This window comes from Myxocyprinus asiaticus, chromosome 13 (assembly GCF_019703515.2).
Source record: "Myxocyprinus asiaticus isolate MX2 ecotype Aquarium Trade chromosome 13, UBuf_Myxa_2, whole genome shotgun sequence".
Lineage (NCBI taxonomy): Eukaryota > Metazoa > Chordata > Actinopteri > Cypriniformes > Catostomidae > Myxocyprinus > Myxocyprinus asiaticus.
This window is the reverse complement of record NC_059356.1, coordinates 3844106-3870653: the sequence shown is the minus strand read 5'-3', so window position 1 is coordinate 3870653 and position 26548 is coordinate 3844106. Positions and strand designations below refer to the sequence as shown.

Below are 26548 nucleotides of genomic sequence, written 5' to 3'. Positions count from 1 at the left end.
AGGCATACACCTTATTTATCCATCAATTCATAGTTATGCTGCTTTAGTTAGGTCTGCCAGAACCGGAAACACTTCTCATAATCTATAACTCTGCAATAAATTGAATAGCATCTATGCTAATATTATTCTATTTGTTTCCCTGTCAACCTCAGGATTCATATCCCAAGGTTACCAGAGCCGGCCAGATCCACCTCCATTCCTGATTGATATCTGACTCCATGGCTACGTGTCGCTGAGTGATGACGACTAACTGCATTCTCTGCCAGACAGACATAACTTCAGTCTACTACGATGGACTTCACAGAGGATGAAGTGGTACAATCTCCAAGACATGGGATACTTCATATGCCACTGCCTGAACCTTGGACTTAGGATAGACCTCACCGAAATGACCTGCTAGTTGAACTGCGATGTACCTCACTGACCTCTGCCTGCATCACCTTTGTCTATTGATGGACTACACTCTTGAAATGTAAAACATAGACTACCAATTAATAGCTAACAAAACCCTTCATCAGCCAATTAACAAAGGACAATGCATCTATGGGTGGTTTCACATATAGTACGTTTTAAGTAAACCCAGTTCGGTTAAAGTGAACCAGAAAGGGAACCAGCCGCAAATGACCTCAGTGCTTTTGGTGTTAAAAATGTAAGTAGACTTAAAAGAAGACCCAGTTTCTTTTTGGTTCTCTTCACATTAATATGATCTCAGACCCTTTGTTGTTCACACCACAGCTCCTTAAGAACTCAGACCCCATTGCAGCTAGGGCTGTCACGATTATGAAATTTGGCTGACAATAATTTTTCATAAATCAATTTGTCATACAAATTGTCATATTTCTTAAGGTTCTTGTATGCTTATGACAGATAGGCCTACACCTTAAGCAGTAATTAATTGATATTTAACTTGAAATCATATAATAAAATGGGGCTATATTATTACTTTTAAGGCTTTAAAAAATATTGAAATTTCATAAAAAATTATTGCACAGGGATAGAATTACATAAAAAGAAATATTTTATATGTTATTTCATTTATGAAACCCAGACAACACCCCAATTATATTACATTATGCAATAGTAATAATGTATACTGCATTTCTGTCCTAAATTCTTCACTCTCTCACGTTTATCTCCGATAAAACCTACAAGCCCTTATTTTGCATGAAGGAAAACATTTGAAATTCTATGTGCATTTGAAAATATGTTTCTTTATCTCGAGAGTAATGGAACAAGCAAGTGTCTCATGTGTGTCATTTACATTGTGTGTATGAGCCAAGAACATTTGCCATTGCGCAAATAAAATTAAAGTGAAACTATACAAATTCTCGCTTGTATTTTCATGGGATTTTGGCGGGAACCCCCGTAGATGGTACGCCCATCAGAGCACTTTAAAGTGGTTCATCTTAACGCGCTGCTCTGAATGCGGCCAGTCCGTTCATTTTAGGTGCTCAAACAATACAACAAGAATGGAATGAGACACAAAAACACATCATGGTAATCATGGTATATCTATATTCGCTCCTGAGGTGGTCTGATGGGTCCTTTTAAGGGGGGTCTGAGACCACTTGGGTTGTTCACATATACACGTTATACCGCTCTGAGAGCGTTTGGAGTGGTCAAACGAACTAGGTGTGAAAACGCCCTATGTGAACTTCTGCAGTTAATCCAGGATGAACTTCAAAGGCGGTTATTAATCTTACAGTTCGTACAAAATCTTGTTTAAACACTGGCCCTTAACACTTACTTAGTTTATTAATTTTAAACCATGACTTGCACTGCACATAAATAACTAATATTGGCATTATATTCACGCTGTTTAGCTAGAGGGGAACTGTTCCCCACAGTGAGACTGGTTTCCCCCCCCCAAGGTTATTCTTCTCCATTCACCAACATCTGATGAAATTTTGTGTTCCTTGCCACAGTCGCCCTTGGCTTGCTCACTGGGGGTCTAAAAAAATATGATTTACATATTTAATTATTTTATGACTTAATTCTCCTGACTAAGACTACAGATATTACAGCTTAATTTTCTGTTAAAGCATGATTTTCTGTAAAGCTGTTTGAAACGATGTGTGTTGTGATTTCATTTAATTACAAATAAAAATGTCTTGACTTGTTGGTGGGCAGGCATGACTGGTATAGATTCCCATAAAACCATATTTGACCACAAATTTCAATTGGAAAAATGAGGACCGGGAGGGCAGTAGATTCTCTGCTCCAAATGCTTGTTTATCTTTATCAAACACAGTGTAACGGAGGTTCCAGCTACATTACGACTTAAAAATAGAATAAAAACATATCCTAGGCCTGCTTTAAATACATATGTCAGCATTTTGAACACATTACATGTAAGCAAATTACATTATTAGCAGTTTATAGTATGGATCTGTGTTTTCAAAGGGATGAATATTTAGGTGGGGCTCTGCCCTACCTGCCCATATGGAGAGGCCACACCTGTTTTAATTTAAGGAACAATCCCTGTAACATTTTCTGCACAAAAGTTCACCACAGAGGTCCAAACGAGCATTGCAATGGTAGACGTCTCAAATTATTTGTATTATATTACAATTGTACGTAACGTCACACAACAATATAACATATATTTAAATACATTATCATCTGCTGTACCTATAAATTGTGCTGAGAAATAGTTGGTGTCTTGGATTTTAACTAAATGCTTAAATATTAACATTATGATGGTGATTAGTAGTAGTACTGTTTAATAATATGGTTTAATAATGTCAATTTAGCATATATATTTATTTCAGAGAGACGTGCAGTGTCTTAACCATTTTATGTGCTTCATAATTATTTTATTTTTTTTGCATTATAACTTTTAGGCTGCAATTTACATTTTAGGGACAGCCTTTGCAGTAAATCCACCCCAAAGAGGCTCAAATATACAGAACACAGTGGTATTCGTTTAGAGTATTGTATTGTATTGTAATGCCAATTATCACAAGATTATGTTTGACATAGGATGGAGTTAAAATAGGATAACCTGTTATTCATGTAATTCTAAAGTTTACTTTCATAACACTTGACTTTAAATGACCCACTGTTGAAATACAGTTTCTCTGTGATTGATGTCTTTTCTTTTACACTCAGGGAGGAACTCCTCAACAGAACCACATCACTGAATAGTAAAGGCTTTCATCGTGTGTAACATTGCTTACAATTTATTTTATTCTGTGATTTTTGGAGCTTCAAAAGAGAAATCTCCATTCACTTGCATTTTAAGGACCTGCTGAGCTAAGATATTTTTCTGTTTTTCTTCAAATGTGTTCTGGTGAAGAAAGAAAGTCATCAACACCTGGGATATCATAAGGGTGAGTAAATAATGAGAGAATTTTCATTTTTGCGTGAACTATCCCTTTAAGAAGGCTATGTACTGGAGATTTAAAAAAAATTTAAACGGTAAGATATCATCTTGTTGCTGACTTCGGTACCATATTGCAGTATGCTGCCATTAGCAAAGTGTTATAAGACATGACAGTTTTGCAATGAAATCAATGACAATTTGAAAATGAAATAAAAACCCTCTGGATATGGCCAAGTGTGATCATTAAACAGCAGAAGGATGTAATTTAATTAAATAATACACAGTCACATGCGCTGCACGCTACAGAATGAACAAGAGATGCCGCTGTCATCGGCTTCACACATACACATGCACACATGCACATCATGACCTTTTCAAAAAGCAGTAATCACCACTCCCAGAGTGTCTGCCACTTTAGGAGGGTGTATGCTACTCCCAAATATACAGTGCATCCGGAAAGTATTCACAGCGCTTCACTTTTTCCACATTTTGTTATGTTTCAGCCTTATTCAAAAATGGATTAAATTCATTATTTTCCTCAAAATTCTACAAACAATACCTCATAATGACAACGTGAAAGAAGTTTGTTTGAAATCTTTGAAAATGTATTTAAAAAAAAAAAATTAAATAAAATCACATGTACATAAGTATTCACAGCCTTTGCTCAATAATTTGTTGAAGCACCTTTGGCACCAATTACAGCCTCAAGTCTTTTTGAGTATGATGCTACAAGCTTGGCACACCTATTTTTGGGCAGTTTCTCCCATTCTTCTTTGCAGGACCTCTCAAGCTCCATCAGGTTGGATGGGGACCGTCAGTGCACAGCCATTTTCAGATCTCTCCAGAGATGTTCAATTGGGTTCAAGTCTGGGCTCTGGCTAGGCCACTCAAGGAAATTCACAGAGTTGTCCTGTAGCCACTCCTTTGTTATCTTGGCTGTGTGCTTAGGGTCGTTGTCCTGTTGGAAGATGAACCTTCGCCCCAGTCTGAGGTCCAGAGCGCTCTGGAGCAGGTTTTCATCAAGGATGTCTCTGAACATTGCTACATTCATCTTTCCCTCGATCCTGACTAGTCTCCCAGTTCCTGCCACTGAAAAACATCCCCACAGCATGATGCTGCCACCACCATGCTTCACTGTAAGGATGGTATTGGCCAGGTGTTGAGCAGTGCCTGGTTTCCTCCAGACATGACACTTGCCATTCAGGCCAAAGAGTTCAATCTTTGTTTCATCAGACCAGAGAATTTTGTTTCTCATGGTCTGAGAGTCCTTCAGGTGCCTTTTGGCAAACTCCAGGGGGACTGTCATGTGCCTTTTACTGAGGAGTGGCTTCCGTCTGGCCACTCTACCATACAGGCCTGATTGGTGGAGTGCTGCAGAGATGGTTGTTCTTCTGGAAGGTTCTCCTCTCTCCACAGAGAAACACTGGAGCTCTGTCAGAGTGACCATTGGGTTCTTGGTCACCTCCCTGACTAAGGCCCTTCTCCCCCGATCACTCAGTTTGGCCGGGCGGCCAGCTCTAGGAAGAGTCCTGGTGGTTCCAAACTTCTTCCATTTACGGATGATGGAGGCCACTGTGCTCATTGGGACCTTCAATGCTGTAGAAATTTTTCTGTACCCTTCCCCAGATCTGTGCCTCGATACAATCCTGTCTCGGAGGTCTACAGACAATTCCTTGGACTTCATGGCTTGGTTTGTGCTCTGACATGCACTGTTAACTGTGGGACCTTATATAGACAGGTGTGTGCCTTTCCAAATCATGTCCAATCAACTGAATTTACCACAGGTGGACTCCAATCAAGTTGTAGAAACATCTCAAGGATGATCAGTGGAAACAGGATGCACCTGAGCTCAATTTTGAGTGTCATGGCAAAGGCTGTGAATACTTATGTACATGTAATTCTTTTTCATTTTTAATAAATTTTCAAAGATTTCAAACAAACTTCTTTCATGTTGTCATTATGGGGTATTGTTTGTAGAATTTTGAGGAAAATAATGAATTTAATCCATTTTGGAATAAGGCTGTAACATAACAAAATGTGGAAAAAGCGCTGTGAATACTTTCCGGATGCACTGTAGTACAGAGCAGGTGGCGCAGCTGTAAATACCTAAGATCTGGGAATCCCAAAATGTTCAACCAAATTTTCAAAGGATCTCAACATTACACTCTCATATAGGTCACTGAGTGTAGCAACCCCCCTCACAATACACACTGACCAGCAGAAAGGGGACTTATTAATACATAATTTTGGGTTCAGCCATATGCTCAAGGCAACATTTAAATAAATATCTGAATTATACACTCTGGACACTTTTGTCCATACAGAGTGCAAATGCGATGAGCCAAATGTCTGAGACCGAATGCATAATAATAAAACAAAATCTTGGGTAGGCCTAGCCCACATTTGTCAATCGGCTTATGTAACTTATTGAATTGTAATCTGGGATGCTTACCATTCCAAATGAAGGACTTCGCTATGCTATGAAATTGCTTGAAATAAGAGAGGGGGACATCGACAGGGAGAGACTGTAGCAGGTAGTTGAATTTTGGAATACAATTCATTTTAATAACATTAACCTTCCCAATCATAGATAAATGTAATGAAGCCCACCTGCCCACATCGCTCGAAAACCTTTTTATTAAGGGGTCAAAATTAACTCTAAATAAATCACACAAATTTGCTGGCAATAAAATGCCCAAATACTTAATGCCCTGTTTGGGCCACTGGAAGACGCCCGGCCGAAAAGCCGTCGCTGGGCAGCGCTGTCAGAGCCAAAGCTTCGGATTTAGACCAGCTGACTCTGTATCCTGATAACTTAGAATAGGAATTAATAATTCTGTGGAGGCAAAGCATAGATCCAGTGGGGTCGGAGTAATAAAACAAATAATAAAATATCATCTGCATAAAGCAAAATCTTATGCGCCATACCTCCCGCCACCACCCCTGGAAAATCATCTTCCTTTCTTATCACAGCTGCAACTGGTTCCAAGGCAAGACAGAACAATAATGGGGAAAGAGGGCAACCCTGCCGGGTGTCCCTATCGATAGTGAAATAATCTGAATTTAATCCATTTGTTTGTAACGCCGCTACCAATAAAAACGCTATCCATCCAATAAAAGTATTCCCAAAGCCGTTTATTTCAAAAATCTTAAAAAGACAATCCCATTCTACCATATCAAACGTCTTTTCGGCGTCAAGTGAGATGGCAGTGACCGGAGTCTGATCATTCGCCACTGACCACATAATATTGATGAAATGCCTAATGTTATCAGAAGAGTTATGGCCCCGAATAAACCCCACCTGATCTATATGTATAAGAGATGTCATAACTTAATCAGTTAGGCAAAATTTTGTAAAATAATTTTACGTCTAGCTGGATCAAGGAAATTAGACGATAACATTTACACTCGCTTGGAACTTTGTCCTTTTTAAGAATAAGACTGATCCGGGCTTGTGTCATGGTTGGTGGAAGCTTTCCATTCTTTAATGATTCCGTATAAACTTCTAACAAAAGTGGAGCCAGTTCTGTAGCATAAGATCTAAAAAATTCAGCGGCAAAGCCATCTGGCCCCCGGAGCCTTGCCTGTAGGTAAGGCCTTAACTACCTCATCAAACTCCTCTAAGTTTATCTCAGAATCAAGAGAATTTTTTTGCTCAGTCGTCAGTTTAGGGAGTTCTAATTGTTCCACAAAATTTCTAATATCTTCATCAGTGGACGAAGACGTAGAGCTTTAGAGATCAAGATAGAACTATTTAAAAGCATTATTAATATCAATGGCTGAGGTAAAAATGTCACCACCAGCAGATTTCACTGAGGTAATGGTAGAAAAAGACTCTCTCTTCTTTGTATATCTAACCAGAAGTTTTCCTGCTTTGTCTCCTGACTCAAAGTATGACTGTCTTGCCCAGAATAGCCAAAACTCCACCTTCCGCAACAAAATAGTGTTATATCTATATTTCAATTGGGTCAATTCTCGGAGGCCATCAGACGACATTCAGTCTTCAGCTCTGCCTCAACACTTTTAATATTCCCTTCCAACTCCACGAGTTCTCGTGCTTTGGATTTTTTGATGAATGAGGCATGCTGGATGATCCGACCCCTAAGAACCACCTTCAGTGCCTCCCAAGCCATACCCACAGAGAATAGTGAGGACCAGTTGGTCTCCATATAAACACTGATTTCAGCCTTTATCATTTGTTGAAATTCAGGATTTTGCAAAAGGGATACATTAAAGCGGCAACTATATGAATAATTTTTCTCTGTATGTGGCAACACCTCTAAACTCACCAGGGCGTGATCTGAGACTAAGATGTTTCCAATTGAGCAATCAACAACAGATGAAATGAGGGACTTAGAAATAAAAAAAATCTATTCTAGATTAAATCTTATGGACTGATGAAAAAAAAATTATATATGGGTACAAAAGTCTCCAAATATCTGTAAGACCAAGATTTTCACACATCCTGTGAAGCGTCACTGTTGCTCTAGGGGTCTTACACACTTTTGCTTCACTATGATCAAGGACTGAATCCATCAAAAGATTAAAGTCTCCTCCCAATATTATATCATGAGGGGTGCCAGCGGCTTGCATCATCCCTTCAAGATTTATAAAATAGCCCTTATCATCAACGTTAGGTGCTTAAATATTAGCCAAAATCAACCTTTGCCCCTGAATTTCTGCTAAAACAATAAAGACTCTTCCTAATTTATCTTTAATCTGTTTGAGACATTTGAATTGTAGATGCTTACTTATCAATGTAATGACTCCCCTGCTCTTACTTGAGCCAGCACTAAAGAAAATATGTCCACCCCATATCTTCCCAAATTTTTCAGCATCCTGCAGGGAAAGATACTTTTCTTCAAGAAACACTATCATATTTCTTACATTTAAGAAAAGAAATAACCTTCCTTCTTTTTATGGGGTGCCCCAACCCATTGTCTCTCTCCATATGGAATGAGAATCCACTCATATTAACATCTGACATTTTGACATATTAGAAAAAATAGATTGTGTATAAAAATTTTATTATAATGACCACATTCCAACATTAGTGCAACAATCAAACCCCAAACATCCCCCAGAAAAAAGAAAAACGTGTGCATTAACCCTGTGCAAGACAGCGCCAACCGGTGTCCATCTCTCTAAACTCAAACAGTCCATGTATGCCTACGAGAGCCCCTGCAACAACTTTGCCATCGGATTGCTCAAGTCCAGTGCTTCTATACAAATTTTGTGAGACAGAATTACACAACAGAAAATAATCTATAAAACAAGCCAGCCAATAGGAGGCATAAGCACAAAGAGCATGTAGATTCATCCACATAACTGTCCCGGAGGTGTGTTCCTCCACAAAACAAGTTCCAGCCGCTAGCGAAACCAGCATACACACACAAAAAAAAATTAAAAAAAAGATTTTAAAAATAAAAGCCGTTCAGTTTCCTCGGGTAGTCAAACGAATGTTCAGTGAACCGGCTCATTCAGCTGTTACATGAGTGCAACAAATGACCTAATCACTCCAATGTCCTGCAAGAAATATTCCACAAAACAAACTCCAGCCATTAGGAGGCATAAGCACAAAGAATGTACAGATTCATCCACAAACTGTCCCGAAGGAAACAAACACCGACCGCTAGGCGGAACCAGCACAAAAAGAAACAAAAAAGGTGCTCAGTTTCCTCAGACAGTCAAGTGAATATTCAGTGAGCCAGGCTCACTTGGCTGCATTGAGAGTACCACAAAATGACTTACTCATTCCATTGACTTTATGAAGGACATTGCTTGCTGTGGGCATGTAAATATTATGCGGCCATCCTTAGTATCTATTCTCAATTTGGCCGGGAACATCAGTGCAAAAGCGACCCTCCATTGATGTAAGAGTTTCTTGCATTCCATGAATCGATCACGTTTCTCTCGTCGAATTCGCAAAGTCTGGGAACAAGAAAATGCTGTGGTTTTTCCAAGAAAGCCTTCCTTTACTCCTCGCCTCGTGTAACACGAGATCTTTATCGGATGATCTCAGAAATTTGGCCAGAATTGATCGGGGCCTGTCTCCCTCCACAGATCTCCGAGCTGGAACTCTGTGAGCTTGCTCGATTTCCAGCTTATAGCCTGTTATGTCGAGCAGACTCCGGAAGAGCCCATCTAGGAATTTCACCATATCTCGGCCTTCTTCGTCTTCGAGTTCCAACAATTTGGATGTTGTTTCACCGGTTACGATTCTCCAAGTCTTCCAACTTTTCCCAAACACACTCCAAATCTGCCTTGGAATTCCAAATTCCCTCTCCGATGATTCCAGATAATCGATCCGTTTCTCGACATCCCCCACTCTTGTAACAATCTCAGTGAATTTCGCCTCCATGGCACTGTTCGATCGACATATTACAGCAAGATCCTCCTAGTCAGCAACGATCTTCATCAGCACTGCCGACACATTCATCAATTAATGCTGAATTTCCTTCACTTCACCATCCAAACTGACTCCCTGGCTTTTAGCCTGCTGCTCAGTGGCTTCAGCTTGAGCATGTAAGTGTCTTTTAATATTTCCAGAGCCTGAGGATTTTGAATTCTTCCTAGAACAGATAAGAATCAGGGTGGCTCGAATCTCACAATTTGTCTCAATTATGACACAAAAAGTATTAAAACTAGCAAAGTGCGCAGAGCTCGCCGTTCACACATCCGAACCTCGCATGGCGCCATGCAACTCTCAATCATATTTTTTTCATTAATAATGTGAAGCTCTGTTGTGCAGCATTTTACCAAAAATAGAATTGCAATTTTTTGTAAAAAAAAAAAAAAAAAATTACTTATATATATATATAATTATTATAATTATTTAAAAATATATATATATATGTATGTATGTATTTAATTAAAACTTTTAACATGGAATCCAGAAAAAATTAAAAGGAAAACATAATTTGTATCTGTGAGAATTTACGCAGTTCATTTAAGTAATTTTCTAATTTTTCTAATTGTTTGTTCATTTAAGTGTAATGTCATCAAAAATCTGAGGCTTTTTATATGTTGTTTATAGTATCGACACCAAGGTACCAGGGCTGGTATCATACCGAAGCAAACATTTTGGTATCAGAGCAACCTTACTGGAGATTCCCTCACAATTTTATAGATCTGGAGCTTTTTTGCAAGGAAGAGTGGAATAAAATTTACAAATTAAGATGCCAACCTGATAGACTCCTGGACAAAAAGAATGGGTGCTGTACAATGAACAAAGCAGCTTTAACCAAGTGTTAGTTAAGAGGTGCGCACACTTAAGAAACCAGGTTAAAGTCAGTCTTTTCTTTTTCATTCTCCCAAAAAGTTTCCATTTTGTACTTTACTTGAATTTTGTTGGTTGCATGATCACATTAAAGGTGGAAAATGATCTAACATGATTTACCTTGGTTTCTTCTTTTTACAAAAACCTGCCATTTTAATAGGGGTCTTGTGACTTTTTATAGCCACTGTAGAGACCGTTTCAAGCATGTAAACAATAACAAAGGAATTAGAACACTACTGATCCTGAAGCACTTCCGGTATCATTACCTGATCCTTTGAATAAGACTCTGAGTAAACATATTTTCTCAAAATACATCAAACGTTTACCTGAAGTGACTTGTCCAGATGTGTTGTTGATACTGAGTGTCTATGCGAGAGAGGCAATTAATTTGTATCGTAGTTTAGATGCCCATAATTATTTTCTTAGCGGAGAGATCGGTAATATTGGATCACTCCTATTATAATCAATGAAGCCGTTCAATGAAGCTGTCTGCATGACCTGCGGACAAGGTAAGGATTTCTTTTTTTTTATGATAAAAATACTTTCCTTGTCTCTTCTGGATAAAAGTGTCTGCTAAATGACTAAATGTAAAAGTAAATGACTTGCAGAGCTTAGAAATCGTGCATTCACTATGAATGAAGCGCTTCCCGTTGTTGTTTTGAATGAGGGTGTGTTCCATTCAGAAGTTATCATCCCTGTTCCCTATTCCCTTGAAAGACTTTACCATCCACTGTGAGGCCTTTGAAAGGCTAAAAGGTGTTGGGCTCAAAAATAAGGGTTCTTCATAACTCACGATTGAAGTCATTTTTATTGGAAATTCTGTTTGAAGTGATCTTACAGCATGACTATCATGATTGTTCTCCCTTCAAAGTGCCCTTCAGAGGGAGATTTATCCCATTTGGAACACACAACTAGCAGGAAATGTTCAAGGAACAAAAAGAAGACGCGTCTTGAAATGGTCTATATATATATATATTATACACATTTGCAGTTTGCTAACTACAATAACTCTAGGCAATGCCCTTTTCTATGACTTCTTAAAAACCTTGATTGGTGGAAACTTTTCCCTCATGAAGAGCAGTGTTATGTCTTCTCTCCAGTATGCAATATCTCATGATGTTTCAGCGTGTCTGACCGTCTAAAAGTCTTTCCACACTGAAGGCATGTAAAAGGTTTCTCTCCAGTGTGAATTCTCATGTGCAGATTAAGGGATCCTTTAGACCTGAAACTATTACCACACTGAAGGCATGTGAAAGGCTTCTCTCCAGTGTGCAATTTTATGTGTCTATGAAGACTTTGTTTCTGCGTGAAACTCTTTCCACACTGATGGCATGTAAAAGGTTTCTCTCCAGTGTGAATTCTTATGTGACAGTGAAGAGCCTCTTTCTGTGTGAAACTTTTTCCACACTGAGGACATGTAAAAGGCTTCTCTCCAGTATGAAATCGTATGTGTCTTTTAAGGCCTAATTTGTCTGTGAAACTCTTTCCACACTGAGGACATGTAAAAGGTTTCTCTCCAGTGTGAATTCTCATGTGGTGGTTAAGACATTCTTTCAGTGTGAAACTCTTTCCACATTGAGGACATGTGAAAGGTTTCTCTCCAGTGTGAATTCTTATGTGTCTCTGAAGACTTCCTTTCTGTGTGAAACTCTTTCCACACTCATGGCAGATAAAGGAATTTTTGGCTTGAGTACTGTTTTGTGATGAATTCTTCTCAGTCTGTGAACAGCTAAAAAATGTTCCTCCAGTTATGAAATGATGAGGATTTTGATACTGATGTTCCTGTTCCACTTCACTGAATTCTTGAATTTCCTCTTTCACTTCTACTGACACTTGATTTTCCTCTTTCATTTCAATCAAGTCTGAAAGGAAAATATGAATGAAAAAGTGACCTTCAATGTAATGGAAATTGCAACTGTGATAACTTAAATATTTGAAAGAAAACAATGTATTTGAAGCAATTTTTATTTTTGTGTTGTGGGCTGTACCATTAGCATGGGGGTGTGGGTTGGGAAATGGTGGCGACAGACAGGCTGCACTGACTTTGACAACAGAATAGTCTAAACGGTTAGCCAAGGGGGCTCTGTAACCTAAGGCATAAGGAGGGGTAATGTTTGGCACACAGACAATAGCGAAATAGTGGTCAAACCATCTGTACAACCCACACAGTGATAAAGGTTCTGATTGGCTGGCAGAAGGCAACACTGAAGCCCCTTTCACACAGGGATCCTGGAAAGAATCCCGTAAAAGTTGTTCCGGCAACTGTTCTGGCCTTAGACAAATCTGGTCCAAACTCTACACTGAAGGGCCTGAAGGTACCCAATACACTTGACTGATGCCAAAGCAAGTAGCAGCACAGTCTCCCAAAAGAGTATGCATAAGCTTACAGCCTCAAATGGCTCAAACAGGGAACCTGCAAGTGTGTTTAACACAAATGCTAAGTCCCAGACCGGGATGGTAGCGGGACAAAAAAGGCTCTTAGCCGTCTCATACCTTGCAGAATCCTGCTGACCAGAGGGTGTTGCTTATAGACAAGCCCTCAGGAGGTCATAAGTGATAGCTCGAAGGCGCGCCAAAAGGGTGAACACCTTTCACCTTTTTTTTTAGCAGGATTTTGAACAGGGTATGAAATAAGCACCTACCATCCGCCAAATGCTGGTGTTTCATGCACAGCGGCGGGTAATTTTGCTCATCTACCTGCTGCTATGGTGGGCGACTTTTAAGACATCTCAGTGTGACACATGACAAGAAATGCCAATAGACACAAAGATGTGCATTTCAAAAAGCACACGATTCTATTGAGGAACAGTCGAAAGAAAAACCGTTGACGCATGTGTCTGATTTGCTGTGTGTTCAGAGGTTTATTGGCGCTTTTGCGCTCACGCGTGTCTCACGGATCATGCGCATATGCGAGTATGGTTGCTCTGATCAGGAGCAAAAAAATTTTAAGCTCCAAAAGCACATATAGCCATCATAAAATTAATCCATACGACTCCAATGGATTAATTCTGCATTCTGCAGTGAAACGCTATGTGTAAGAAATAGATCAATATTTCAAACTTTTTTTTACTAAAAATGTTCACTTCTGGCCAGCTCATTGATGAGGGTGGAGTTCAAACTCGATACTGTTTCCACACAAAAGTAGCTTATGCAGCGGTCTGAGCAAGGAGCTCGGTCTGAGGCATCTCCTCGATTCACTTGCATTCAAACAGCTCTCCTTGTTGACTGTTCCAATATGGCGCCGCAGTTGATGTATCCAAATCAGCTGAATGAGGCATCTATGTATGATTATCTGTGCTCCTCTGTTGTAAACAACACTGCACTTCCACACTTAAGCCCAAAGTATACTTCGATTTTGATGCGAACGCTTAACGTCTGTGTACAGTCGAACGCAAGCCTGTCAAAATATACTCCATTTGAAGGTGCGTGCATACACAGGCAGTTGGCACATGCGCGCTATGACTGTTGTTGTTTTTACCTTCGTCTCATATTATTTACCAGCGATTACATCACCTTCTAGCATTCTTTTGTGACAACAACTGTTAAAATGTGAGTATTGCCATCTTGTGGATCCACTAATTTGTGCAAATAATTCCAGGTGCATGCACATTCTGCGTGTTCAAAGACGTGAGGTTAGAAAAATTATGCTGTGCACATTCAGTGCTTGAGCACTCTGCTAATGACAAGATTAACATCACGCGTTCTGCAGCATCCGCATCTGACTGAATTATACACTGCCTGGCCCAAAAACAAAAGTTGCTGTTTGGATTTAAATAAGCAGATACTTAAGAGCCAATGATTGGATCATTACAGCAGTGATAATAGGTTTCAGCTGGCAACAATTCTTTTAACCCTAAATGATGCAGTGTAGCTTCTCATTCCTTAACCATGTCGGAAGACATATCCCGTGGTCGTGGGAAAAGATGTTACTGTGTTTCAGAAGGGGCAAATTATTGGCCTGCATCAAGCAAAGAAAACAACTAGGAGATTGCTGAAATCACTGGAATTGGGTTAAGAACTGTCAAATGCATTACTAAAACCTGGAAGGATAGCGGTGAATCGTCAGCCCCGTGGAAGATATGTGGTCGGAAAAAAATCTTGAATGATCGTGATCGGAGATCACTAAAACGCTTGAAGTTCGGCTATGTTTAATAGTGAAAGTAAGAGCATTTCCACATGCACAATGTGACGAGAATTTACGGGATTGGGACTAAACAGCTGTGTGGCAACAAGAAAGCCATGTGTTAGTGAGGTTAATCAGAAAAAATGACTACAATTTGCTAGGAAGCATAAAGATTGGACTGTGGAGCAATGGAAAAAGGTCATGTGGTGTGATGAGTCCAGATTTACCCGAAGCGATGGGCGCGTCAGTTTAAGAAGTGTAGAGTATGAAATGATGCACCCATCATGCATAATGCCCACTGTACAAGCCTCTGGAGGCAGTGTTATGATCTGGTGTTGCTTCAATTGGTCAGGTCTAGGCTCAGCAACGTTATGCTGCAATAAAATGAAGTCAGCTGACTACCTGAATGTACTGAATGACAAGGTTATCCAATCAATGGATTTTTTCTTCCCTGATGGCACGGTCATATTCCAGGATGACAATGCCAAGATTAATCGGGCTCAAAATTGTGAAAGAGTGGTTCAGGGAGCATGAGGGATCATTTTCACACATGAATTGGCCACCACAGAGTCCTGACCTTAACTCCATTGAAAGTCTTTGGGATGTGCTGGAGAAGACTTTACGGAGTGGTTCGACTTTCCCGTCATCAATACAAGATCTCGGCCAAAAATTTATGCAACTCTGGATGGAAATAAATGTGTCATTGCACAAGGTTGTCGAAACAATGCCATGATGAATGCACGGCGTAATCAAAGCTAAAGGCGGTCCAACAAAATATTAGAGCATACTACTTTTTTCTGGCCAGGCAGTGTACTTTAGGCAAAAATGTATCTATTTCTTACACCTAGCGTTTCACTTCAGAAGACATTAATCAATCCACTGGAGTCGTATGAACTACTTTTCTGATGGCTATATGTGATTTTTGGAGCTTCAAAAACTTGGCACTCACTTGCATTTTATGGACCTACAAAGCTGAGATATTCTTCCAAAAATCTTCATTTGTGTTCAGCATGAGAAAGAAAGTCATTCACATCTGGGATGGCATGAGGCCCAGTAAATGATGAGAGAATTTCCATTTTGGGGGGAACTGTCCCTTTAATTGCACCTAAGGGGTATTAGTTTGACTTCATTTTCAATTTGACACTAAGCCTCATTCTTTATAAACTCAGCAAAAAAAAGAAACGTCCTCTCACTTTCAACTGCTTTTATTTTCAGCAAACTTTACATGTGTAAATATTTGTATGAACATAAAAAGATTCAACAACTAAGACATAGACTGAACAACAGAAATGGAATAATGTGTCCATGAACAAAGAGGTGGGGGGGAATCAAGCACAGAATGAGCAGTATGGCTGGTGGCATTGTCAAGCTGGAGGGTCATGTCAGGATGAGCCTGCAGCAAGGGTACCACATGAGGGAGGAGGATGTCTTCCCTGTAACGCACAGCATTGAGATTGCCTGCAACGACAACAAGCTCAGTCCGATGATGCTGTGACATACCGCCCCAGACCATGACGGACCCTCCACCTCTGAATTGATCCCGCTCCAGAGTACAGGCCTCGGTGTAACGCTCATTCTTTCGACGATAAACGCAATCCGACCATCACCCCTGGTGAGACAAAACCGCAACTCGTCAGTGAAGAGCACTTTTTGCCAGTCCTGTCTGGTCCAGCGAAGGTAAGTTTGTGCCCGTAGGCGACTTTGTTGCCGGTGTAAGGACCTGCTTTACAACAGACCTACAAGCCCTCAGTCCAGCCTCTCTCAGCCTACTGCAGACAGTCTGTGCACTGATGGAGGGACTGTGCATTCCTGGTGTAACTCAGGCAGTTGTTGTTGCCATCCTGTACCTGTCCCGCAGGTGTAATATTCGGATGTACCGATCCTGTCCAGGTGTTATTACACGTGGTCTGCCACTGCAAGGATGATCAGCTGACCTTCCTGTCTCCCTGTAGTGCTGTCTTAGGCGTCTCACAGTACGGACATTGCAATTTATTGCCCTGGCCACATCTGCAGTCCTCATGCCTCCATGCAGCATGCCTAAGGCACGTTCACGCAGATGAGCAATGTTCATTAATTGTTCATGGTTAATTGAACAAGCATGGAAAACATTGTTTAAACCCTTTATAATAAAGATCTGTAAAGTTATTTAGATTTTTACAAAATTATCTTTAAAATACAGTGTCCTGAAAAAGGGACGTTTCTTTATGTCTATCTATCCAGAATACTTAGTGTAAGCCTACTTATATTAAAGGCCTATTAAAGAAAATTTCATAAAAAATAAAATAATAATTTATTTGATAATAAACCAACAGTATTTTTGTTGCCAAAAACTAGACAACAAATACAATATTACCAACAGGGAAATTCAGTTAACAACAGTGAGCAGAAAGCTTACATCTAAAAGTTAAATGATCGGGATGAGTCTTGGCCGATAACATAACAAGAAAATATGTATCACATCACTGTAAAATCCTGATCAGAGCATCCCTAAATCTTTTATCTGAAAATATCGGATCATTGCCTTGTGTACACAGTGCTGTGAAAAAGTATTTGCCCCCATGCTGATTTCTTCTGTTTTTGTTTATATCTCACACTAAATTGTTTCAAAAATTAAAACAAAATCTAACATAAAACAAAGGCAATCTGAGTAAACACAAAATACAGTTTTATAATGATAATGTTATTTATTGAAGCAAAAAGTTATATCAACTGGGCCTGTGTGAAAAAGTATTTGCCCCCTTAGTTACTAAATCCCCAAATCTATGAAAATGCATTCATAGTGGGGTTCAGCTGGACTAGACACACCCAAGCCTGATTACAGCCATCCATTTTTAATCAAATCAACACCTAAATAGAACTTTTTCAGCAGCGTGAAGTTGGCTTAAAGGTCTCGCCCAGTAGCACACTATGCCAAGTTGAAAAAAATTCCAGAAATTATGAGGAACAAGGTGACTGAAATACATCAGTCTAGGAAGGGTTACAAAGCTATTTCAAAGGATCTGGGACTCCAAAGAACCACAGTGAGAGCCATTAATTCCAAATGGAGAAAACTTGGCACAGTAGTGAACCTTTCCAGAAGTGGCCGACCTTCCAAAATTCCTCCAAGAGCACAGCGACGACTCATCCAGGGAGTCACGAAAAAGCCAAGGACAACGTCCGAGGAACTGCAGGCCTCTGTCACATCAGTAAAGGTCACTGTTCATGACTCCACTATCAGAAAGACACTGGCCAAAAATGCCATCCATGGAAGAGTGGCGAGGCGAAAACCACTACTAACCCAGAAGAACATTAAGGCTTGTCTGAATTTTGCCAAAACACACCTTGATGATCCTCAAACCTTTTGGGAGAATGTTCTGTGGACTGATGAGTCAAAAGTGGAACTGTTTGGAGACCCCTGTCTGTTACATCTGGAGTAAATCAAACACACAATTCCACAAAAATAACATCATACCTGCGGTCAAGCATGGTGGTGGTAATGTGATGGTGTGGGGATACTTTGCTACTTCAGGACCAGGGTGACTTGAAATAATTGAGGGAAACATGAATTCTGCTCTCTACCAGAAAATCCTAAAGGAGAACGTCCGGTCATCAGTCCATGAGTTGAAGCTCAAGCGCAACTGGATTATGCAGCATAACAATGATCCAAAGCATAGGAGTAAGTCCACCTCTGAATGGCTCAAAAGAAGCAAAATTTAAGTTTTGGAGTGGCCTAGTCAAAGTCCTGACTTGAACCCGATTGAGATGCTGTGGCAGGACCATAAACGGGCAGTTCATGCTCGAAAACCCTCCAGTGTGGCTGAACTAAAGCAGTTCTCAAAGAAGAGTGGGCCAAAATTCCACCACAGTGTTGTAAAAGACTGATCTCCAGTTATCGGAAGTGTTTGATTGCAGTTGTTGCAGCTAAAGGTGGCACAACCAGATATTAAGTTTAAGGGGGCAGTAAGTTTTTCACATGGGTGATATAGGTGTTGGATAACTTTTTTGCTTCAATAAAAAATATATATATTTGAAAACTCTGTTTTGTGTTTACTCTGGTTGCCTTTATTTTAGGTAATATCTCGTTTGAATATCAAACAATTTAGTATTAAAAATGCACAAAAATAGAAGAAATCAGGAAGGGGGAAAATACTTTTTCACAGCACTGTATGCAGCCTAAAAGAACTACTGCTTTCTGTTACTAAAGCCTATCATTAATATTAATCAATCAACAATATTGACAAGAAAAAGAGAAATGCACTCACTGTCCTTTGCTAGAAAACTTTAGAAGCTATAAGCCCAATAAATTTCAGGTCTGCTTTGCATCAAACTCTGACTGTACTGAATCTTAATGTATATCTAATAATCACACAGTAAAGATAGTTAATAATTTAAGTAATTTTCCTTGCATTAGATTACTTTTTTATTGTTTTTCAAATTGCAATTCTTTAATGTTTAACTGCTGCTGTTAAAACGAAGTGTTTATGACTATATTTATTACTGGTTCTTGAATAATTACTTTGAAACCTGAATCAATGTTTACTTGAGAAACACTTGAAGGCTACTATTTTAGTTAATACTTACATTAATATTAAACTTTTTAATTAAAGGGTTTTTTTCAAATAGCATGTTATTTATACATTTTTTAGTGGTTGGGTGCCGTGGTAAAAAAAACCTACTAAAGGCTTAAGGGGTGTCGTAGTTTAATAAAGTTAAACTACAGTTAAAAAAGAAAGTTAAACTACAGGGACAAATAATATTTAACTTATCCATGATTGCAGTAATCTTTGTTGTTGGTGGAAACCTTGTTTGGATGCAATTAACCCCATATTCATATGGAAACCATGGTTTTACTACAGTAATGTTAAGGTAATCACTTGCTTGGGAGTTCTTGCAATTCAAACAAGCCTAATTTAGTTAATCAAAGCCTTTTGTGGGTTTTAATTGCAGTATATATTAGAGATTGTTCAATTCATTGTTATCACTTAGATGCATTTTCAAAGTCTTTTTGTATGCTTGCATATTGTATGCATACAGTTATTTCTCACCTCCTTTATGGTTTGTTTTACAAGTACAGTCATCAAATCTGTTCAACTGTCTGAATGTAAAGAATGAAGAATGAACACCAACCTGTTTGTTCGTCAGTGTGTTCGGTTTTAATTCTGCATGCTTCTGGATAAGCCATATCTTCACTCTCCTCTTTAATAAACATCTTTACAACAGTGTCACACAGATTTCATTTCACTTCTTCTTCTTCTTCTTCTTCTTGTCTAATGGTGAATCGCAAACTAATACAGCGCATTATCGCCACCTACTGAAAGCACGTGGACCAGAGACGTTTTATGTCTGTTTCAAACAAGAACACAAATCATTCGGGACATACGGATGCACTGTCAGTTACAGTATACATTAGGCTATACATTGAGATTGCCACAATATTTAGGTATCCAAATTACTTTTTCTGTCTGTGCTACAGAATCTTAAGATTAATAAATGCTGTACAAGTATTGTTAAATTTTTTATTTATTTTTTTTTAAAGCATTGTTAGTTCATGTTAACTAATGTTGTTAACTAATCTTAACAAATGGAACCTTATTGTAAAGTGTTACATAATCTGAAGCATTTTTACAAATTCTATCTCTCGTTTGCCACTCCAACTGAAGAATGACCCATCAGGGGCTTAAGCCACAACATCAGGGGCAAAGGGTATTCCTCCCCAACCCCATGTACAGTACATTCGATTTAGTTTTCCACATATGAGGGAATTTTCTTTTGACAAGAACAGCACCAAAGCATGTGATTCTGATGTCTGGAAGCAGCATTTTAACATCTTCATCGCAGTTTAAATAAACCATAATTGTCACATACTTTAACAGTGCATCTTAATTATTAGGTTTTACTGTGAAAATATCAATTAATCAAGTATCAACAACATAACGTCAAGCACTCCGATATAACGCAGCTGCACAGAGACGGCGCTCTTAAGTGAAGCTTAAGCTAGCGGGACATTTCGTTTTACAAATTTGTCTGGCTTTGATTACTCCGTCCTCGTTTCCTAAGAGGTTGGAGCAAGGAAACGAGGATGCACAATTTCAGAAATGAGAAGCACCCAACGTTGACACAGAACTTTCGCATTACACATCTGCGGTTTTGCACGACTGCAATTTGTACGAATACATACAAACTCGTCAGATTTGCCAACACGTACGAATTCGTACGACTTTTCATGGATCGGTTTTATGGAAACAGCTATTGTTGAGGTTTGTTTGAAAAATGGCTTTTGACTCCTCCATCTGCTAAATGACTAAATGTATACGTCATTTATCATTTTAAATTTCATAGATTTCAGGATTTCATTCAAGTAGATAGGAGCTGTACAAGAAAACACTTGGACTTTGGCTCATACTTTAACATCCCCTAAATTTTTGTCAAACAAATGTCCTAGTTTCTTTGCTGTTTACATAGAATGAAAGCTGGTTCATCACTGCAGATAATGCAATGTAGCCAAAAACACTGGACTATAGTGATTGTCACACATGACCCAGTTATGTAGGAGACCTCACACAAGACACCAAAGTATGTGGAGAATTTTGATCACCCGTCACTTAAGATGTGTGTGTGTTTGAAAGTCAGATGGCCCCTCCATATGTTTACCTTGGGGAATTTCACCTTAACAGTATAACAATGATCCAAATGGACCATTTAATTCATTAGAAATACGTACATTGGAGGGAGTTGGTAATCTGAATTTTCTGAAGCACTGTGTGAAGTTCTGCCTAACCTTTAAAGCCACCTCCTGTATTTTTAACACAAGGAAGACGCAGTTGTCATAAAATGACAAAACGATAAAGAATAACAACTAACTAACTATCAATTAAATGGTACCAATATGCTAAAGAACACTACAAATGGACAAGGAAAGATGCAAGTGGTTCAGTTGAATGTAGCCATGACAAGATCTTATGTCAATATAGACTGTTATTTCTCTGTAAACTAGTAAGTCGAAGAGCTTAGCTCTAATTAAATAACTGATTATTGAAGATTATTTAAAACCCAGGTTGTGCAATCTAAAGAACATTAGAAAATCATAAAACGATAGTATACACTAATGCCAATGCCTCCGGAAAGAGGTTTGAACAGTGATATTTACGTTCTGTATGATCGAGTGATGAGCTCTGTGATTGCAATGTCTTTCACTGGTTTTGCTGTGTGCGTTGCAATAGGAAGTAAGCTGGATTCCGTTTCAACAGCCTTGAACACGAAGCGCTAAGAATGCAGACCTCCTGGAGCACTGAGAGGATCCTTGCCCCTGGAACTCATTTGCACTTTCAAAAGTTCACAGGACAGTCTCTTAAAGGTTTTACCTATGCACTTTCCAAACCACTTCAAAAATACTCTTGGCACTGTGCCGAATGTATAGAGTGTATAACATGATACTGAATGGTTGAACTATCAATAATGCATTCTTTTATGAGTTAATAGGACAAATGCTGTGAATTGTGTTAAACAACTGCACTTCACGAACAGTTCTGCGAGTGAACATGGACGTGTTGCAGTTGATGTCCATTTTAAGGATTCCAAGCATTTGTATACAGGGATGCAAACTCATGAGGGGCGAAAAAGTTTAGACAATCACTGGTCCACAAAAATGTTTTTTCTGGGATATTTTTTTTGTAAAGAATAAGCTAAAAGCACCAATTCCAGCGATTTTAATGATTTTAATGAAGTATAGCAAATTACCTGCACAATTGTGCAGAATTAGTTTTTTGGTGTGGCTTGCTTCTGTTTCACAAATGTGTTCAGTTTTATTAACTGATTAGTTCAGTGACCCCTTCTGGAGATGTCACAAGGTGGCAACAAATGAGCATCCCTGAATCATTTTACATTTACATTTTTATATTTAATCATTTGGCAGAAGCTTTTATACAAAGCGACAAACAAATGAGGAACATACCAAGAAATTTGGCATACAAAAGTCAACAATATTTGCAGTATCACACAAGTTCTCAAAGTGGCTGGAGTAGTACAGAAGCTAGGGCAGAAGAGACAGAAAAGGACATTTTGGGACTTCCACGACTGAAATATACCAAGAGACTTTAAAGTGTAAACAGATCTATAATTTTCCTTCAGTTTGTGAACTACTGATGATTTTTCATCCAAAAAGACAACAATAATAGTCTAATAATAATAATAAGTTTCAATAATGTCCTTTCCTTCTCCTTTATTAAAATTAGCATATCTGCAAATCTACTGACTTCTGTAGAATGTTTAAGCATTATAGCAACAAAGCAGATCTATCATTTTTGTACAGTATTTAAACAGCTGAGCATGACTTTTATCAGAAAAGACAACAATAACAGCCTAATAATAATAATTTTCAACTACAAGTTTCAACATTCATCATTGTAAAGCGGCTTCCACATGAGTTGCATAGAGGCTTCAATGATCCATTCAACGCCTGCATTATGAGACACTTTGCCCTCCACATGACAAGCATTACAGAAAGCAAAATGAAGGGGCAATTTTAGGAGTGCCATGCAAGAAAGTGGGAAATGTGCACAATAATCATTGAAAACATGTATTTGGAAGAGAAAAAATAAAAATAGGACTGGTTTATGTTTAGGTCTTAGTGTTTTCTTGGTGAATGTAATAACTGGAATTCAATAACTGGAGTGGATAATCGGAAACGATAAACTATTATTTAATAAGAAATAAATTATGAGACATTCAATACCTCTTCATAAATTTGGACAGTTTTAAAATTTTTATTGTGGCTTTGTACACTCAAAGACATCATTTGTGAGGCAAAAACGTGTGTGAAAAACACTTTGGTGTAAATTTGGAGCCGGTATTGCACTGAGGCGTCACTTCATAGACTTCAATGTATTAGTGAGCGCTGACACGAGTCATATGAAAGCTCCTTATGTATATAAAAAGTCACTTTTATGCATAATAGCTCTTCTACCCTTTTCTCTCCTTGATGAACATGGTAAACTCAAATGCTGATGCCGAAGTGAACAAACAACATGCCCCTCTCATTCAGTCTGTCGGTACAAGTACCAGGTCAGTCATGAGTCAGTCATAAATATTCATGAGTGTCGCTTTTTCAGACACCTTCATGCTTCATTCCTGTCAGACGCAGATTCACTGTTCACACGCTGCTGTAGCCAAGCACACGATTGGCCACAGCTGTAATCATGCGGGAGTCCAACCCCCCCACGCCAAAACAAAAACTCTTCGGATCTGCGCAAATCACAAAAGGAACCAATTTCCGTTTCAAAATGGCAAATTTCACCTAAAGGTGAGGAGTTTGCATCCCTGTATACAGACAGATTTGTCTTTCTTTGTGGACCTCTTTGTTTCAGCCGCTGCTGCCACTAACATGCTGCATCTGGAGGTCTTAAGGAATCAAAATGTGGTAACTCTCCACTGCAGTTTGAGAGGGATCAACTGGGGCCACTGAAATGCCATCTTGTCCATTGTTCACTAGAGGACAATGCTTCTTTCTATGCAACTGTAGAGAACTTGATCTTTTGAAACTTTTCCCACACGAAATGCATTGGTATGGCTTCTCGCCAGTGTGCACTCTCTCGTGTGCCTTCAGGGTTCCTGAATTAGAGAAACACTTTCCACAAAGTGAGCACTTGTACGGCTTTTCTCCAGTATGGACTCTTTGGTGCCGTCCCAAGTCACCGCTTTTAGCAAAGGCCTTCCCACACTCAGAGCACACATGGGCTCTCACACCAATCTGGACTTTCTGCTGCACTTGTCTGGTGCTCTCATTTGCATGACTTTTCAGGTGTCTTTTAAGGTAACCTGCCGAAGGAAAATTTATACCACATTGATCACAGTTCAATGGCCTTGAAGGAGGACACACATGGATTTTTAACTGTTTGCCCTGTCTGAAACTCTTTCCACACTGAAGACACTTGAAAGGCTTTTCTCCGGTGTGAAGTCTTATGTGGGCTTTAAGGGCTCCTGCCACAATGAAACTCCTTCCACATTGTGGGCATGTGAATGGCCTCTGCCCAGTGTGAATTCGTATGTGTCTCTGAAGACTTCCTTGCTGTGTAAAACTCTTCCCACAGTATTCGCATTTAAAAGGCTTCTCTCCAGTGTGAACTCTAATGTGCATGTTAAGAGTTGCTTTCTGTGAGAAAGTCTTTCCACACTGATGGCATGTGAAAGTTTTTGCTCTAGTGTGAATATTTATGTGGACGTTAAGATTTCCTTCACATGTAAACATCTTTCCACATTGAGAGCAGGTGTAGGTTCTTTTAGTTCTGTTTTGTGAGGATTTCTTCTCAGTGTGTGAGCCACTAAAATATGTTTCTCCAGTTTTGAAATGATGAGGATTCTGATACGGATGTTCCTCCTGCACTTCATTCAGTTCTTGATTTTCCTTTTTCACTTCCAACACTAAAATGAACATATCAAACTGTCAAAATTAATTTCATGAGTGTCAAAAATAAAATAAGCAAGTAAAAATACACTGATAATTATCCCGCTTATACCATGATCAATTGCTTGCATTGAACAGTTAATGTTGTCATTGATTTTTGCAGTGAATTTAGATCGGAAGAATAAAAATAATGGTTAACTTCACTTTTATCAGTTAATTTATCTGCAGATCATTAGATCTCGAATTCTGACTGTTCTAAATAAGACTCAAAGATAGTGTTAATAATTAGGGCTGTCAATGGATTAAAAGTTTTAATAGAATTATTAAATTGTTAACATTTTATTGAATTAATCGCAAATAAATATTTGCTGAAAAAGGCACAAATTCTGTTACAAATTTTGATTCGAGACAATTTTTTTTTTAAAAGTACTTAATATGTCAATACAATGACAGATAAATATTACCGTGTTACTGAAAATATTTGTTTCCTACTCCAGAACAGGTACTGTTTTCCTTTCATCAGGCTCCTAATAATTTTAGTAATCTTTAGTAATATCTGAAACTAACAAGGCCAGTTTATTTCCTAATATCAAACATCACTGGAACAGAACACATATTAGACAGGAGGTAAACTTTGTCCACAAGTCTTGGAGGTCCAGACTTTAAACGCCTTTATGTACTTGCCCTTATATTTACAGTGCAATTACATTGTCACGGTCCTGTCACTCTGTCAGTCTGGGCTTTTGTCTGACAGGACCTTGGCATTATCATTCCACGTCTGTCTTGTGTTTCGTTGTCTGTCTTTGTGTGAGCACGTGATTTCAGTTGTATTCCCTGCCGTGCACTCTTCTTCTGTCTTGTTTCATGTCAGGAGCATGGTGTCTGGATCCTGACTTCCTGTCTGGTTCAGTTTCGGTCTGAGTCAGGATATTGTCAGGAGTTGTCTGTCTGTTATTGACGTGGGTGCATCACGCTTGTATCATCTTGGCAGCATGCACTCGCGTCAACAGTCTATTGTCTATCCCTCACGAACACGGGTGCGCGTCGCGTTACGCGTTCTCTCGTCTTGTTTCACGTGATAAGATGCATGGATTAACATTCTCAGAAGTGGAGGCAACTGAGACTTGTCCTCCGCCACCCAGATTGAGTTGAGTAACCGCGCCACCATGAGGACCTACTAAGTAGTGGGAATTGGGCATTCCAAATTGGGAGAAAAGGGGATAAAAAAATTAAAACACACACATACTTACATACATACATACATACATACACACACACACACACACACACACACATATGCTATATATCTTAATATTCTATTAAAGACATACAGACTCATTTTCTGTCATAGCATAATGTTCTGTAAAGCTTCTTTGGAACGATTTACAAAATGTACTGGAAATATGTTTACAATTAGTTTCATTAAATAACATTTTTATTAAA

General features: G+C 38.9%; 1 protein-coding gene across 15 annotated transcripts in view; it reads right to left on the bottom strand.

Annotated features, from left to right (window-relative positions):
• Positions 1-26548, bottom strand: part of LOC127450331 (gastrula zinc finger protein XlCGF57.1-like) — a 296850-nt gene that overhangs the window by 240514 nt on the left and 29788 nt on the right. For 3 of the 15 annotated variants that reach the window (XM_051714348.1, XM_051714359.1, XM_051714363.1), the window contains exon 1: positions 19834-19952. The exons of 7 other annotated variants lie outside the window; for them this stretch is intronic. In XM_051714348.1, coding sequence (XP_051570308.1) covers positions 19834-19915 — 82 coding nt within the window. In that variant the 5' untranslated portion in view covers positions 19916-19952. Of the gene's footprint in view, positions 1-15026; positions 16765-19833; positions 19965-25129; positions 26283-26548 lie in introns of those variants that run through there. 5 more of the 15 variants (XR_007898958.1, XR_007898955.1, XR_007898946.1 and 2 more) reach the window with 5 other exon arrangements.